The sequence below is a fragment of the Fulmarus glacialis genome, unplaced genomic scaffold, assembly GCF_000690835.1.
Source record: "Fulmarus glacialis isolate BGI_N327 unplaced genomic scaffold, ASM69083v1 scaffold17632, whole genome shotgun sequence".
NCBI lineage: Eukaryota > Metazoa > Chordata > Aves > Procellariiformes > Procellariidae > Fulmarus > Fulmarus glacialis.
The window spans coordinates 21,937-40,184 of NW_009196120.1; the positions used below are offsets into that span (position 1 = coordinate 21,937).

Below are 18,248 nucleotides of genomic sequence, written 5' to 3' on the forward strand. Positions count from 1 at the left end.
ATCTCTCTTACTCCTGTAATATTACACGTATTTTCAGAGAGAAAACAGAAGTCGTCTCTGACCTCTTTTGTTGTTGTTGACAGTTCTGCTTGACAACTGAGAACAGCTTTGTCTCTGCCTTGCAAATTGGCATTCAGAGTAATGCATATCCTAATGTAAATGTTTGGGGTTACTGATGTCTTGCCTTTCCATCCCAGCTGCACATGGACTCCTATACTGCCCTTCTGTTTCCAACAGTGACAACGCTCCATTTCTTATGGTTGGAAAAGAACGCTTTATGCAGTTTAGTTGCTACTGTCTTTCCATGCAGAAAAGGCAGCATTTCAAAGGCAGGAGAAGCGTTTCTTCCTCTAAGCAGGGTAGAAATCCCATGTGCTCATGTTCTTCTGGGAGTGGAGAGCTGAACATCACAGTATAAAACCTCCGGGAAGACCTATCACCTGGCTTGTGAAAAGCTTCTGGTGCATAGTTTGTGGTTATGGGTTCATTATAAAACCATTTTGTACCCTGTATTACCAGGCTCAGTCTCTCCATCTGGAGCCTAGTTTGTTCTGTTCAAACTACTGGCCTATCGTGACACTTCCATATCCACTCTCCTCCTGGACAGTCTCTCATACAGTTTCTTCTACTTGAGAGCCTTGTTTGACCTTACTCTCTTGAAGTGCCTCCTTACAATACATTTCTTCCAATTTCTTTCAAGCTCTCATTCTGCCTGTGGAGTTAGCAAGGTAGATACAAGCCCTTTCTACATACAGTTATCCAAATTAGGATGTTATGGTCTGGATGGACAGACAACTAGATGGGTAAAAAACTGGTGGTTTAACAGGCTCAGAGGGTGGTTAAAGGGTGATACTCTGCCTGGGTGCTCATTACGAGCAGAGCACTGTAACCAATAGTCTACCCTGGGACCTGTTCTGCTTAACATCTTTGTCCATGACCTTGAGGAGGCAACAGAGCACACTCTCGCCAAGTTTGCATATGATACCAAACTGAGGGGAACAGCTGATACGCTTGAGGGCTGTTCAGAGGGTAATAAAGAAAACCTTTTCCACTACAAAGACAGCGAAGCAGTAGAGCAGGTTGCCTGGTGAGGCTGTGCAGGCTCCATCCTTGGAGGCTTTCAAGACTCAGCTGAATAAAGCACTGAGCAGCCTGATCTGACCTCATGGCTGACCCTGCTTTGAGCAGGGGGCTGTACCAGAGACCTCTTGAGGTCCCTTTCTACCAGTTATCCTGCGATCCCAAATAGGAGGACTCCTCTGCTGCAGGACCCACACATGCAGCTAAACTCTCTCTCTTCTCCAAAACAGTGGTCTCCTGCCTATTGTCAGCTGGGAACTGTTTCTTTTCTGTTTTATTCCCTTTACCCTGCCTAGACAGTGTCTGGGAGAGTGCTAGTTGTTATGCTAAGATATAAACAACATGAACTGCAATGTGGTAGCACGAAACCCCATGCCTTGGACCCACTTTTACTACTACAGATGTGACTTGTCAGAATTGTTAAACTTCAGTGTACAGCCACTAAACTTCCCATCCCCTAAGCCCAGGAGATCTCATTCACAGTTTTACTTCCATCGGCATTTCCAAGTTATTGTCACAAAACCTTGTTCACACATCACACTTCTGGTCTCTATCTTGCACTCCATTTAAGATGCATTTGACAGAGAGACTGTGTTTTCCAAACAATCTGCAAAGCAGTTCTGGGCTACCAAGGGTAGGACCTCAAAAGGTATATGCATATAAAACACAATAAAAATGTGTGTGCCTATACAGTATCATTACTTACTACAGTTTCTGCCCCAACCTATAATGGTGTTTATTCTGTTCCAGAAACTAGCTGTCAATAAACTATCTGTGGAGAAATGGCTATTAACATGCTGCTGACTCCTATTTCTTGGTTGAAGCAGCTTAATTTCATGCAAAGGCATCTATTAGTATATGACTATGTGGAAAAGTAATACCAGGAAAATATGTAATGACTGTGGTGCCTCATGGATCATGCGTGACACATAGGAAAATCCATATTCAAAGACAATCCACATTGCAGAATTGCTCAGAAGCCTTGAATTTTAATGTGCAGTGAATCCTTCATTATGAAACCAAATATAGGCAGAAAAGCATTTTTAAGAAAACTGACAATACTGAGGTGTAACAAAACTCTTTGTTTTAAATTAGCTCTCACCTTGGGTATTTGATCCCTTCCTCTCCCAGTTGTCTCTCTACAGGGCTCTGGCAAATATAAAAACAGTAAGACAGCTGATCCTTATGCAAGGTTTCTCTTGGCTCTTCTTCTGCAGTACTACATTCCTCCTGAAGTGAGCTGGTCTTCCCTACAATGAATAAAGACAGGTTTTCCCCGTATATATGAGCCATGCAAATGGTTTGTTAGAATTTGGCCTGGTTTTTACTGCTGGAACATTCCTGTGTTTTTTGAGTCCTGCTAATACTTATTGGAATACTAATTTATGACACCATCATGCTGACTGAAACCCACACCTTGCTTAAGAACATGGTTAAAGCCAAATACATGCTTAAGGACTTTGCTTGGTAGCATCTATATCCTTTCACTTAGAGCTCAGCAGTTCTGCTTCACAGCTTGTCTTCTCACCACTAATTCCCAGTTTACCTGTACAGTAAGACCATACTGCAAATAAATATACCGATCTTTTCCAGTCTCATAGTTTTGCACTTGCTATTTTCTTTTTTTTTCACAAGTACTTTGTTTCCTTCCTCACCATGCCAAGTCTTGTCATGGATTCTGCACATTTTTACCATACTGAAAATAATTAACATTCCTCACAGGAGGCAGAAAAGCTCCCTTATTTTACCTGGCTTGGGAATGCTACCACAGTAAAATAAACTGTGTGCAGATTCGGACCATAAAGGAAGCAAATCCATCGCAGATTCAGAGACAGTGTTATTAAGTCGTCCCATTAGAGCTCAGATTTTTCTCTTTGCCAGGAAATTGAAAGCTTGACTCCATACTCTCAAAAGAAAACACATGTCACAGAGCAGCCCCAAGTCTGCAAAGACTGTTTATGACTGTTTCCCCTCTTCAAACAACCAGCAGTCCAAGTGCCAAAAGGTCTGTCTGGAGCTGTGGCTGCTCTCTGTCACGGTGACATTGCCCGGGCAACAATTACATTTTCCAAAAATTATGGGGCTTAAAGAACTTACTTGTTTTCTTGACTCAACCTGCCACCAAAGCCATATTGAAACTAATGAGATCCCATGCAGGTTTCTCAGAGATTACCAACAGCAGAGATATAAATCCAGGAGGTGAACTCAGAATAGATGTGGTGGAAACGTGAACTTCTGGGCAACCAAATTCCTCTCTCCCTTTTTTTTTTTTTAAAAAAAAAGGTATTTAACTGTCTTTTTTTTTTTTTAATATCCCAGCAAATACAACCTTACAGTTCAATCTCCAGGACCACCTTCTAGAGACATCTTAGGAGAAACACATTTGCTTAACATTGGAAAGCTGGCTAATGTTATTTCAGATATGTCTTTCTTGAGGAACAGGCATAAGGTGCCCTAAGCTCTCTGCTGCTGCTTGTATCTATATTGCACTAGCTCGTGTAGACCTCCAAGAAGAACTGTGGTTCCACTGTGTTGGCCTCGTGGCTCCTCAGCCCTGTGAGAGTTTGTGGTTTTCACTACAACAGAGTGGAAACAGAAGGGCTGTGACGTGTCTAGGTGAATCTATGATCGCAGAGACTGGAGCCTGAACTCAATCCTGAAACGCACGTGACATGGCCACATGAAAGAACTGCTCATCTCTAGAGCAGCTCCAGGACACCTTTAGTTCCCTGGCAGCCCAGCAATCTGGGATCTGTACGGGGAGCACCAGCAGAAGTTTCTGTAGACAGTTTACTAAGACCTTCTTTGGCTTTTCAGCACAGTATGCTTTTTAAAAGGGGATGCCCGCTGTCTTCCAGCTGGAGGAAGAATTGAAATTGATTAAAGAGCATATAATTTCCATGTTCACTGAATGTAACATGCAGGCTCATGGCTCTTGAAACAAAATTCTTCTTTAGGAGAGCCATATTCTTGAAGCACTTCTAAATAACGTCTGAAACCATAAGGCCATTCAGGGGACACTCCTTGTCCTCAAAGGCCAGAAAGTTAATGTCAAAGCTTATGTTTTCCTCTTGAAATGGAACAGCTCCTTCTTTTGGCTGTGGCATCGTTAGAGGAGGAGTTCAGTAACAAAGAGGAAAATGAAGGTTAAAGAGGAGCCATTTATCTTGTTAGCACTGTTGTTGCACAAGAAGTGAAAAGAGTAAGGCACTCCAAAACAACGTACTTACTAGCAGGGAATAAGTATATTCAACAGTTGGAGCAGGAAACCATGAGCTCTACCACTGACTGTCTTTGATATTTTAAAAGACCCATTTCTTTTGTCTGCTTGATATCTGAAGGCAAGGCATACCCACAGTTCCCATTTACTTCTCTAAGGAGTGGGCTGTACAATACCAATAAGGCCATTGGACTCGAACTTCTTATCAGTAAAAAATAGACTCATGATAACTATTTCTGAAGTCAATTGTTAAAAGACGGCTAGGGATCACTGTAGATTAGTACAAAACATTCTTCCCAGCGCTAAATGAGTAACTCTGTGTTTTCTATTAATCTCTAACATGGTAGTTTTTCACCATGGAAAATAAACAACATTACAACTATTTCAGACTAAAATAATAACAACAGTAATCCTGTTAAAGATTTAACGCCTTTTTTCAATATGTTTCCTGCCCTGAGCAAGATTTATAGGTTTATAGTAAAGTACATTAGAAAAACACGGGGATGGGTGGGGTGATGCAAACCAGTCAGAATATAAACCATCCCACATCAACTCTATACCAGCTAAAAACCCCATTATGAAAATACCTTTTTCTGTCAGGTTTTCCTGCTCTCCCCCATACATGCCAAACCACTTACATCCCTTCTCACAAGCTTTTCTTTCCCAGTCTTTAAAGTAGAATTACCTGCTTTCTCCTCTCTTGACAATGCCACTGGTGCTCCAAGTCTCTTGTGTCCAAACATTATACACCTGACACTAATCTGAAGTGGATTTGCAAAGCTGAAGCAGAATTCTTCTGTTTTCTGTATTAATTCTTGCAAGTAGATCATATGGATTGAAAAGACTACCACTTGCTAAAGGTCTCATATTACTATTTTCTCCCCTATGAGTCCTTGCCCAAACTTAATACCTATGTGTATATCTGGGTTTAATAAACAATCCCACTAAATGCACCCTGCTAGCTGCTACACAGATCCTCTGCCTCCTCAGGGTTCATTTGGCACCAAATTAGTCAGTGCCTAGGTCCCACCATCAGTATAACACAGGCCTTCTTACAGCTGCATTGCAAACCTCTCTTCTAGGACTTTCCCTCATGTACCCTCTCAGGCACCACAAGTACCACAGCTTGGTCCTAGAGGCCTTAGATCACCTCCAAAGGCAGCAGCAACTTTGTCTCAGCACTTGGCAACTCCCAAGCTTCTCACTGCTCCCCTAGCCCAGTTTTCTTTGCTAAGAGGTCAATGCCAGAAGTGCTTACAGGGCCCCCATGCAGGTTACTGTGGATGGCTCTTCCCAAAAGGGTCTTGCCCTTGGGCTTGGACTCCTTGGGAGTCCGGACTCCTGTAGGCAGGCAAACTCTCACCAACTAGGGCAAAAAGTGTGTCTCACTTGTTTCATGACTCCTGTCGGGTATAAACCATACACTGCCACACGTGGCTCACAAATGCTACCGCGTTTGTAAATAAATTACATGTCTGTAGGGCCCTGGTATGTGGTTCACAGTTGATACGCAGTTGATATCCATTAGAGAGTAAAACACTTCATATTTTCAGTTAAGCACTTGATAATAAGGTTACACACGAAGCTACAACAAATGCTGAGGGACCCACTGTCCTGTGCCGGGCAGACCACTTTGAGAAGAGCCTTAATGGTTGAGTTAAATGACTTTTCTCCCCTCCATGATGAGAAAACCAAGTGCTGAATATCCCTATGCATTAAACACTAGAGCATCTCGCAGTGCAGATACATTTTGTGCAACTTATCCCCAGGATTCTAAAAACAGGGATAATAGAGAAGGGCTGGGTAATGCCACTGGGCAACCAATTGCATTTCCTTCTAAAGGATACAGCGCAATCCAGATGACCTTTAAATGCATGGGCTTAAGGGGAACAGTTTCATAAATGAGTACAGCAAACATCAAAGAGAACTGAATTAGACAGACAGACCGCACAGACCCAAGTGAACTTGAACATTGCTGTCACAGCACTATTTATAATTCTTCTCTCCAGAACAAAAGGAGTCAGTGGGCATCTGTCTATGTAACAAGACAAACTTCAGAGCAGCTCAAGTCCCCATATCATTTACTTTCGGTAATTGTATATATTTGCTTTTCAAACCTTTCTTAGCAGAGGAGTCTTAAGAGGCTGAATGGCAATGTGAAGAAGTTAGTAGAGAGGGAAGGGGAGATGACAGCAGGCAAAAAAAAATGAAGGCTCTTACTGCATCCATTCACTTCAGCATAACACTGCCCGCTTCGGCAAAAGGTTTGTGAGACCCTTCACAGTAATTCAGGAGTTTTTCATCAGATTTACTTTTCAACTAAAAGGCTCATGAAACAAGTTCAAAGAACTGACTCTCAGTTCTATCTCTGAGTAGAACTGAAAGCAGCTTTTTAACCTTGTGTTTTGCACAGTCTCGTCTGCCCAGCACATAGTGCTGGTCAAGAACATTTTCCTTGCTGAATGCCAAACAGATGCTATGAAACACATTTGGTGGAACATACATAAACACATACCTTAGTGTTTTCTCGTAATAATAGCACAAAAAAGCCCCCAAGCCTGGAGTTGATGTGGGAATGCAAAATGAAATCCTGGTCCGTAGCTGGTCTTCATGCCACATGTCTTAAAAACCTGCAGTGACCCAGGAATCTTCGAAGACGTGCTATCAGACACTCAGGTTACAAATTAGTAAACTAAATATGGGGACTCTCCTCTAGCAGAGGAAGCAGCCACATTATTAAACTTTTATCCCCCAAAACAGGGTCCACATTCTGCCTGTTAGGAATGGTACCTACCATGTGCTAACTCACAAACTGTGTCTTTGAGATATCTGCTGAGACTGTGCTAGTTGGTCTGGGCTAAAACTGTCCCAGGGATTGTTCTAATAATTTGCACATCTAGGCAATTGAGTTATAGTGCCCAGAAACATTCTGGTGTTGTTTAATTTACTAGCATAGATGTAGCCCCAGTTTCTCTTTGCCTCTGGCTATGGATCCAGAAATACTCTCAAGTTCCCAGATTCAGATCCATGGCTTCACTGATGGGAGACTCAGGCATGCAAAAAAGCCCTCCTCAAGGCCTTGATTTCTGTGTAAAGAAAATGGATAAAATACAGACCAGGTAGCAGAGGTCAGGCTTTATGAAGTATACTCTAGCTATCATTACAGCTCTGGGCATGGAGTGCAGGGCCCCAAAAGCATCTCTTTGCAAACTGGAAGGCTTTCAGCAAGTTGCCTATACTGAAGAACCAGCTTATGCTCAGGTTAAGGTTCTTTCATGGGGCCATAAAGGTGTTTTAGAGATTCAAGTCATAGATTGTCTAGGTAAAAAGGTATTCAAATCTGAGCTGTAAACTGTCTGACACTGACAAATAAATATATATTTGGGAGCACAAGAGGAGATGTCCTGAAAGAAAAAAATGATAACATCAGCCTTCAATCAAAGTAACAGATAAATTACGTTTGCTGTGGTTTGACAGAAACACATTCAGGTGATGATCTTTGGTCTAGGAAAAACCACCAGCTAACTGGTGAGAAGCCACGAGAAACAGCTTTTTGTAATATTTGTATTTATTCTCTTTGTCTGGGTCAGAGCCAGTTCCCTTAAAATCCATAGTGGTCTCATTTCGGACTTTCATAGGGGCTGGACTGGAAACTGTGGCTCTAATTTTGCCACTTGCAAAGCACACTGATGACTCTACCTATTTATCCATCCTAACAACTGCCAGTGTACATGGTTTCTTCTGTTTCTCCTAGCCTGCAGCAGCTGTCTGCATCACCTGTGAAATACTGCTGTTCATTTCTTATCAACAGCAAAGCACTGTGAAGGTTCTGCGAATCCATAGGCCCTTGGTCAGAGCTCTGACAACGGACGCTGTGACCAGGCCTGATCTTCTGCCTCCCCAAACCAGTTGGGCATGGATGTTCTTGCACTACAACTAGTAATTTGTTTGATGATTGCCATGGCCAAAGGACAGGCAGCACAAGAACAAGAAGTTGACTGTTGAGACTCAGGGATCTTATAAGGCCATGCTTGAGTTTCACACTCAGTCCCATTTTTCATCTGTCAAGGAATGATGATTTGTTAGGAATGATGTTCCAACTGAATGATGTTTTTCTTTCATTTTCAAAAGCTGAAAATGACCTGGAATTAAGTCACATCTGCACCTTACAAAGAAGGTGTAAACAGCACAAGAACAGGGTAAACAAAGTGATCAAAAATACATTTAAAATATACAGATAGAGCTGGCAATTTCACAGGATTTTTTTTATAGTAAGTAGCTCTAGGGGAAAGCAGCCAAATATTCCAGAGTCCCTCAGTTTTCAGGTAAACTTTCAGTTTCTGAGTATTCCAACAGTTACTGGTTTGGGCTCCAAATAACCTCAAAGCATCTCATTTTAAAAACTTAAAACCATCCCAATAATTATATTCCTAGTGAGTAAAATGTTTAAGCTTGTGCTCAAACCCCACCAATTTAATAAAATGTAAACATGCACATGCTTGGCTGGGATGTGCTAGGATCACCTTCAAGCATCATTCAAGTACTGCTACTGGGCTGAATTAAGTCAGAAAAACGGTTGTCAGGATTTCTGTAAAGGCATCTTAACCCTGTTAGTCTCAATAGGAGCTGAGCTGTTCATTTCCACAGGGACAGTATCTCCCTTACAGGGAATGTGATTCTTCCTCGTGCTGCTTCGGAGTGAACAACTCCACCAGCAACACCCATGTAAAATGATACAACACAGGGAAAGACTGAGTGCCAGGTTTCCATTCCTGACCTCTAACATAATGTTGACATAAAGTACTGGTCAAGGTCCCAGCACCTTCCTGCATCTGTTCATTATCTATAAAATGTCTGTTAAACCAAGTACAGTATTACTTGCCTATTTCCCAGGGAAGCAGTAACCATGATTTGATTAACAAGTGCAGAAGCACTTTGAGCTTCTTAGATAAAATACACTGCACAAATATTGTCCAGGCCAATATTTTAACTTTATAAACTAGGTGGAAAGTGGAAAGAACAAAGAGGAATGGATTAATTGCTACATTCATTCAATATAATTCATAAATGGATAAATGCTTGTAGCTATTTGACTTGGCAAAATTTACAGAACTCTACATCAGCAAACCTAACAGACTGACAAGAGGCCGGAGCAAATCCCTGCAACAAAGACGTAAGTAGTAGACAAGCTTTACATTCTTATTCAGGCTGCTTTTATCCCAGAGCTGCAGATGTGTATACACACAATACTCCAACCTGCTCTTAAAAGTTCTAAACTTGCTGAAATTTATTCAAATTGCTACATGAATTAATTGCGTAGAAAAGAAATGCAGTCTTCTAGGTCAGACTGCATCTTGTAGTGCTATTAAGAAACAAGAACTTTCAAAGAAACAGGAAAAATCTGCTATTTGAGTTGCATTCAGTCAACTGGATGAGTTGACTGTGAAGTATAATCAACAGTCACCATTTTCTATAAGACGGTAAATTATTTTATCTTCTTTTTTCTTAATGTAAAGGTTAACAACAGAGTATCCGGAACACTATGGAGAAGATATGGACATGATGATGTACACTTATGACCATTACATCCGTGGGGCAACCACAACTTTCTCTGCTGTGGACAGGTTCGCTTTTCATTTGTTTCACTAGAAACAAACAAAACAAAACAAACAAACAAAAAAAAACCAAAAAAAAAAAAGAAGAAGGTTTTCCTTTTCTATTTCTCCCAAACAGTGCATGGCTACAAATCATCTACTGTGGTACTCAGCATCAGGCTGAGGAAAAGGGCATCTTCATGAACAAGGGGATCATCTGCCATGTCCACCTGAGTAGTGAAAAATATAGCAATGGTAGGCTTGGCTAAATCTGAACTCCACGAAGCTTAACAGATCTTCAGTATTGTTTCTCACCTACCTCTAGTCAGAGCATCTTTTATCTAACCCAGTAAAAACTCAGCCTGGAACACCCTGTCCTTTCAGGGGGTGAGGGACTTATTTTGGCCCACTTTTCTTCACAGAGAAGTGGGGAATCTGCCAGAGTGCAAAGATAAGACCATACAAACTTCAATCTGAATGCTGTAAACTGCCCAATCCATTGCAACACAATTCTAAAAGATTTGAGGCCACACCAGGAATTAAGGCAATGCAGTGCATATTGATCCCTTTCCAGAAAATGAGTTCCCTACTTATTCTTGATCAGTCCTGGTCATTACTTGACCAGGCCCTATGAGGCGCTCTGGCTAGTGAAGTTGTAGTTGGATCTTGATTCTTTCCTCTTGAGCTGACCTCTAATACATCAACTATGAGTTATTTCTTTGCTGATGTTTTTTATCAGACACTTCGCCCAGTATATTAAAGCATTTGTTATCAAACACAGCACAGACAGCAAGGCAAGGTGCACTGCACTGGCCTATCGTTGCCAAGACTGGCTACAGGAGAAGTGGGAGAGAAGAGAGGAGGAGGAGTTCAAACACACCAACATTTCAAGCTGTCTCTAATAACACTTAAAGGAGCCGAGGTGCTTTTGCCACTATGATGCTCTCAGATTGCCAGACTTCATTAGGGACCCCCTCAGCCAAAAGATTACCTAAAATAAAAAGACGTTTCCAGAAATAATAGCACACTGTCAGAGAGCTGCAGGTCCATAACTGCAATTTTCTGGCTAAAATTCATTAGCCTGTTCATTAACAAATGGAAGGCATGTCTGCAAATTATTCCTACAAGCAGAAATGTAACTTTCACAGTCATTTGACTCAAAGGTATCTATTTATCGCTTTGGATAAAGAATTTACAAGGTTGCAAGGGACATCCCTGTTCTTGGGTTTTTTTTTCTTAAATATTCCCCAGTGCTATTCTTAATCCTTGGTTCTCATGGCCATGGCAGAGACTAGGGGAGATAATGCAGACAGTGCGCTCCCTTGCAGCTGGATTCCAGCCTCCATCAGACGTGGACCAGGGTAAAGTCAGGAATCACAAGGACAAGCCTGGAAAACAGAGCAGTTGAGGTAACCGATGCCTCTGAGCAGATTTCTCTCTGTGAGTGCTGAAGGCTTAACACAGCCTTCAGAACGGGGTGGCAGTGGGGGGACTGGCCAGGAGTGGAGGCAGCATCACAGGGATGTACATTGGGAGTACAGGTCTTCACAGGTTATAGGACCACAGTACCTGGAAAGGAAAGAAGCCACCAACACCTTTGTCCTACCACTGCTGTGACACCACAGGTGAACCTGCAATAGTAGCAGGTGAAAACCATAGAGAAAACATTTTATGTATTGCAATCTAGGAGACTTTTCTGTGCAATGAACTTTCTGGCCCCCAACTTCCAGAATGACTAAAACCAACTTCGTTTTGTAAGAAGCGAAAAAAATTCCTGCTACGCCAGTTCGTCATTCAGATTCACGCAGTAACTCTCCTGAGTGGTATACTTGCAAAAGTCGGCAAAGTTTGTCATCCTAAATGGTTCTTTGCAGCTGGCTGAGGCAGCAAAGGAGCAAAAAAAGCTATTCCCAGTCCCAGCCTACCAGCAGCACGCACACATGCAGCTTGCCTGTGTAAACATGCTGTAGATTTTGAGACTGCTTTTCATTTTCAAGCATGTTAAACTTGTGTCCATACTATTTAGCCCATGACAGGCAATGTTCTTGAGCTAACGAGAGGCACAAAAAAAGCCTTTGAAGGTATTTTAGTTTAAGTTTTCCTAATCACTTCAAACAGTTAAGTATTTTTAGACTTTTTGAATAAACTTGCAGAAATCACATCCTCCCTTCCTATTCCCTAAGACATTGCGTCACTGGGGTCACTGCTGATGCACAGATATTTGAGAGAGCACGTGATGCCTCTGGCAAAAGCTGTAGAAAGTTTAGAAAGGTGGTATCCCCACGTCTTCTTCTGTAATCACTCCCTCTGAGTTTCCATGCCTGTGTATCAGGAATGAATGAAGGAGTTGCTGTTCATCATCGGAGGTTTTAAGTGCTCATCTGTGGAGAACAGATTTTAGAAGTGGTTAATATTTACATTTTTCAGTCCCATTTTAAATGGGTCAAAAGTAGAAAACAAGTGTCTATAAAGCAAGACAAAAGCAGCTGGAAAGAATTAGAAGAGGTTTGAAGTATCTCTGGAAGCACATTTGGGAGCGTGGTGGTAACGCTGATGCAGACAGGATGACCTATGGACATACATTAGGGAACACTTGCAAGGAAAGGCAGTATCTTTTGTTAGACAGACTGATACAGTCAAGTTTCAGAGATGGACATGGGGTATCTGAAGCAGGTTGTAAAAAACTGAAACTGCCCACATAGGCATGCACATTGTAAACCCTTGGCAAAATAGCTTCCAAAATTAAAAAAAAAAAATAAATTCAAAATAGCTTCAAAATAGCTTCAGTTTGAGCTCTGAAACATGTTAAGTGATGATGGCATGGTTCCCTCGTGGAGCCTTGTTACGGGGCTGTGGTCTGGTTGGATCGGTCTCTCAAGTCCAGAGAGCACCACTGGAGCATTCACAGCCCAACCTGCAGCCAGTAGCTTGGACAGGGAAGTGGGGATTACCAAGATGTGCTTGGTAGGTGCCACAGCTTGCCTTCGCTGTGTAGTATAAAAATAGCACATGCAGACTGTCATAAGCTCATTTCTTTTACAAAACTGTTCTCTGCTCCATTTATTTGGGTGATCTGAATAGCCGGTAATTTCTTAACTGCTCAGACATCATCACTGAAAGATAGATCAACACCCAAATACCCCAGCAGTAAGTACATTTGAAATGCCTGGACAAGCTGGATATCTACCGAGCTCCGCTGAGCTGAATTATAGGGTATTTTAGGTCCCTAATAAGTTTCATATGACCAAAGAAAGAGGATTTTTTCAATCTCAATATAAATAGGAATTCACAGAATTTTTAAACTGAATTGGAAACAGATTATTCAGCAATACTTGGAGATAAAAGGTATTTTCCCTATAGCATCAAAAATTCAAATCTGACAGCACATGACAGCTGGAGAGTAAAAGTGACAATTCAATATTGACTCCTCAAGCCAAGGAAAATGTATGAAATTAGCAATTTGGGGGGGACCTATAAACTGGTGTTAAGGATCTGCAAAGGCAAGTTCATATATATTCTAGAGTATTCCACACAGGGCAATTCCTGACGAGATCTGCACCCCCACTGGAAAACTCGTAAAGGGTCTACAAATTGAAACAGGCTGATAAATATTGAATTAAATACACAGCACCAATGGTACAAAGTAGTTGCCTGCATCCTGAAAAGATGGACTTATATGCTTAACTTCAAAGACAAGTAATACAAAAAAAGATAAATTAAGACACTAAATGCATAAACCTATTGGCCATCAGCCACGTGCATATATGCTAAAGTGTCTGCAAGTTCAAGTTTAAACTACAACTTCAGAAATAATTCCATTCTAATATTTTAAAGCATGTTATTAATTCAGGTAACTAAAATACATTTATTTTAAAGAACTTGACTTTTAACTTTACAATATCCCTTTTTAGAAAAATTACTTGACCTCAGCTTTTGAGCTAAAAGTCTCTCCGACAATGGGTGCTAGTTTAGCAGACCTTAATTTTGACCCATATAATCCTGTTAATCCACATATGAGTCATCTTTTTTTTTTTGTCTCTCTGGGTAGGTCAGTGACCAAAAGAGTAATAACTGTCTTTGAAGAGCATGCACATAGTCCAAACGAGAACTTCCTAAAATAAATCTAAAAATTAATCTTGCATTTCATTAACCTTTGGTAACAGTTTTATGAGGCAATTACAATTAAAAACCATTTAGGAAAGGCCTAAAGAAAATAAAAAATGAACACTGCATAACTAAACACAGACTTGCTGATGAGTATGAGACAGACCCAGTTCCAAACAACACTCAGCATAAACTGGTGAAGTAGCATAGCAGATTTCCAATTAAAAAACCTCAGTTAATGAAAGCTGAAATAAGATGCCTTATACCTACACAGAGCTTAAGAGTCAAATTAATCTTATTCCAGGATAGAGACACCCAGTCAATGAAACCATATAAGAGCAGTTAATACCAAAATCTGGGCTCAGGTGTCTCAGCACATCCCTAAGAGGCTGCAGGTTCTGCACCAGTTTCCTCACTGTTTGGAGCTGGCCACCAAAAAACCAGACTGTGCAGGGGTCTTGTAAAGCAATCTGCTAATGAACCATTCCAGTAGCATTACTTGTCCTATGCCTCAGGTTTAGGAGATAACTATTACCAGAATCCAAACTTTCTGAAACCTCTCGGAGTACTACCCATTACCAATTTAAATGATGGCTGCCATCCGCAAGAACTGTACTTTAGATCTAAACTCCCACTAGCCAGTACTAAGCAGCCTAAATTGAACATTTGCCCCACAGCAGGACAGTATTTGATCCTCTGAACTCATGCCTTTCTGTCGAGGGAAAATTTAAGGCACAATAAGCTAAGGTGGAAATTTGCAGCCTGTTGCAGCTATTGGACACTAAATCACTGGCCTCCACTGTTGAATCCTGCTGCTCCAGCCATGCTTCCTACTAAAACTTGTCAGTAGGTATCATATCACTCTCCCGAGAGAGAATACAGACATCCAATTACTCATAAACCAGGAAGAGCATAAACTCTCCATACACTCATAAATGTTACTCTGCCTCACATGTGACTTGTGGAGATCAAGGATGAGAAGTGAATTTAATTTTTCTCACTACTGATTCCTTCACATCTTTCATAAAGGACACTAGCTAGAAAACCTAGTAGTGGAAAGAAAAAAAAAAAAAGAGTGAATTTTGCTGTGTGGCTAATTCCCCACTTAGAAATAGCTTGAAAATCACCCACATATTTTACTTTGCACACATTCCTGAGCAATATATCACATGACAATAACTTTTGACAGAACCATCCTTTTCCTCTTGGTCACTGATTTAAAGTCAATTTAGGGTTGATCACCATCAAGAGTCATTGTCTTCTGAAGGATTCTCAGAGACCTAATTATTCAGAGAGCTGATTTTCTTACCTTGTAAGGGAGTGTGAAGGAATTATAACTATCAGATACATTTTATCTCCTTCCAGCCCATAAAAACACAAAGCACTCAGAGGAAAGTCAGCTAATGGCAGACAAATGTTTTTGTTGCCACAATAGAATCATAGAATCATAGAACGGTTTGGGTTGGAAGGGACCTTAAAGATCATCTAGTTCCACCCTCCCTGCCATGGTCAGGGACACCTTCCACTAGACCAGGTTGCTCAAAGCCCCATCCAACCTGGCCTTGAACACTTCCAGGGCTGGGGCATCCACAACTTCTCTGGGCAACCTGTGCCAGTGCCTCACCACCCTCATTGTAAAAAATTGCTTCCTTACCTCTAATCTAAATCTACCCTTTTTCAGTTTAAAGCCATTACCCCTTGTCCTATCACTACATGCCCTTGTAAAAAGTCCCTCTCCAGCTTTCTTGTAGGCCCCCTTCAGGTACTGAAGGCTGCAATAAGGTCTCCCCAGAGCCTTCTCTTCTCCAGGCTGAACAACCCCAACTCTCTCAGCATGTCTTCATAGGAGAGGTGCTCCAGCCCTCTGAGCATCTTCGTGGCCCTCCTCTGGACTCATTCCAGCAGGTCCATGTTCTTCTTATGTTGGGGGCCCTAGAGCTGAACACAATACTCCAGGTGGGGTCTCACAAGAGCAGAGTAGAGGGGGAGTAAAGTTATTCTTGTATAGTATTATCCTCTGTAGTTCTGGCTCACTAATATTTCTCTCTTGTCTGTCTTCCATGCAGGGATCGTCAGTGGAAATTCATTGTCTGCAGGATGACAGAGTATGACTGTCCATTTCAAAATGTTTAAAAAGATCGAGTGTACCCAACTTGGAAAGCTTAGGGACAGACAGGGTGGGGATGAGGGTCAGTGATTATGGGAGAAGGGCAATTAAGCTCACAAAAAAAGTACTAAGACTCATCAGCTGCCTGCTGAAGATACAATTCTTTCCCTCTGGAGCTATTAAATAAATTGCCAGCCCACGTGCTTGCAACACAATTTTGGAGGATTCCTTCAAGCTGCACTGGCCATTGTATCCCCCAACTAAAATTGCTTATGACATACACGTTTATGATACCCAAGTCTATGGCATATGCAGTTACCTTTTTTATATATACATATAGCCATTCTGAATACAACTTACTTTCACATAGCAACTTTGTATAAATTGCTTCCCAGCACAGTCACTCTGAATGAGGTAGAAACATACTATAAGCTTTCCAACATCTACTAGACTTTCCTGTCTCTACGTTGTACTTGGAATCAACCCAGTGATCCCTACCAGCTTCTTTGCGTTTAGTAGCTGAAAGTGTGCTGAAAGTGGCATCGGGAGGTCTCTGACATACTGCATCTGGCGTTACCTGTTACAGCCCTCAGCGTAACTCCACTGCAACAAAGGTCTGCCTGCACAGGGGAATTCCAGGTATTTACAACACTGGAAGATGTCAATACCTGATTAAAATGAGAGTAGACCCATCAATAAAAACAGAAGCCTAACCCAGATTTTCTGAGAGTCTCTTTTATACTGTCTTAAAAGTCTCTAATGACAAAACTAGCCAGGAGCTCTACCTGGGCAAACCCAAGAGTAGGTCAGGCCACTCGCACTCTCAGTCAATATGTATACTGCACTTGTCAGGAGTCTACTTTTCAGGTGGGTTGTGTTTCCACTATGTGTTTCCCTGTACAACATCCATCTGCCCTTGGTAATATATTCTTGGCTTAGAACAGGCAAATAAAGCTAATGACTTAGGTGACGTCAGTTCCTCCAACTTGCAGATCTCACTCCCTGTAAAGGATAAGCTGACCATGTTTCAAGACTGCACAGCACTTGTGCAGCTATAATTCAAGAAGACTGACTATTGATCTCTTCCAGGAAGATCTGAGGTAGGATTTTTGCTCTTGAACAAACCAGAATTTAGGGCTCAGTTTCTTAGCTGATAAAGTCAATGGTAAACTTAGCAGTGGCTTCGGCAGTGCTGGCTCAAGGGCCATGATGACCCCATGTACCAATTTAAGGTTGTAAAGCTTCATAGGAAACAGTGATGTTAGCCAGTCAGTTTCCACGTTCCAAGCATTATTAACACATTACTAGCATACCTTCAAGTGTGAGCATTAAAACTACACTTGTCCAATAAAAGAACAATAGGTTTTGCATTGCTGTAGCCTTGCTCTTTCTTGATTTTACTTACACTAGCTTATTGATTTGCACACAAAGAAACCCTCTGTCATTCTCAGAGACCATGATGGTGATTAGGGAGTTTCTGTGAGGGCCAGTTGCTGAGACATGTAAGTAACAGTGGGAAAGAGAAATCAAGAGGCCGAGGGAAGCTGGAGAAGCTTGTTAGCTGACACTGGTAGACAGGCAAAGGAAGCCAAGAGAGGTCCAGACAGGAGAGCACCAGAGGAGAAGGCACTCACACCAGGGAATTGATGGAAAAGACCAGGCATTATAATTAGTCATAGAAGGATTATCTCTGGAAACACCTGCTCTAGATGGACACCCATCTCCCACACAACTTTATCTTGACTACTTAGGCTGCTCTCAATTCTGTGTGCATACCATGGGCTCATGGAGGCCTCTGAGGGGACAGTGCAAGATCAGCTTAAGCTGATTTAGATCCGCAGCGTCACGGAAAGGAGTAGTTCTGGTCTCTTGTCCACTGGAGCTGCAGTGTCATATTGTCCCATATGATACCTTTCTCCCTCATCTCGGTCCCAGTCACTTCCTTCCACCCATGCTCTATTCCCAGCTCCACCCTAGCAGTGCATCGGTGTAGGATACATTTCACAGGACTCCTCTTCAGAAAGTTAAGTAATTCTCAGATGAGGAAAGGCGTGGGTGAGAAACAGAATGTATCTTGGGGGAAGGCAGAAATGGCATGTGGACCAAAAAAAAACCAAAAAGCAGAACTGAGGCAGAGAAAGAG

At 41.8% G+C, this 18,248-nt stretch overlaps 1 protein-coding gene across 1 annotated transcript in view; it reads left to right on the forward strand.

Annotated features, from left to right (window-relative positions):
• Nucleotides 1-16,458, forward strand: part of DPT (dermatopontin) — a 27,926-nt gene extending 11,468 nt beyond the window's left edge. Inside the window, exons 3-4 of the mRNA XM_009572110.1 lie at nt 9,817-9,924; nt 16,065-16,458. Of these exons, the coding sequence (XP_009570405.1) occupies nt 9,817-9,924; nt 16,065-16,131 (175 nt within the window). The 3' untranslated portion in view covers nt 16,132-16,458. The remainder of the gene's footprint in view (nt 1-9,816; nt 9,925-16,064) is intronic.
• The last annotated feature ends 1,790 nt before the right edge of the window (nt 16,459-18,248 follow it).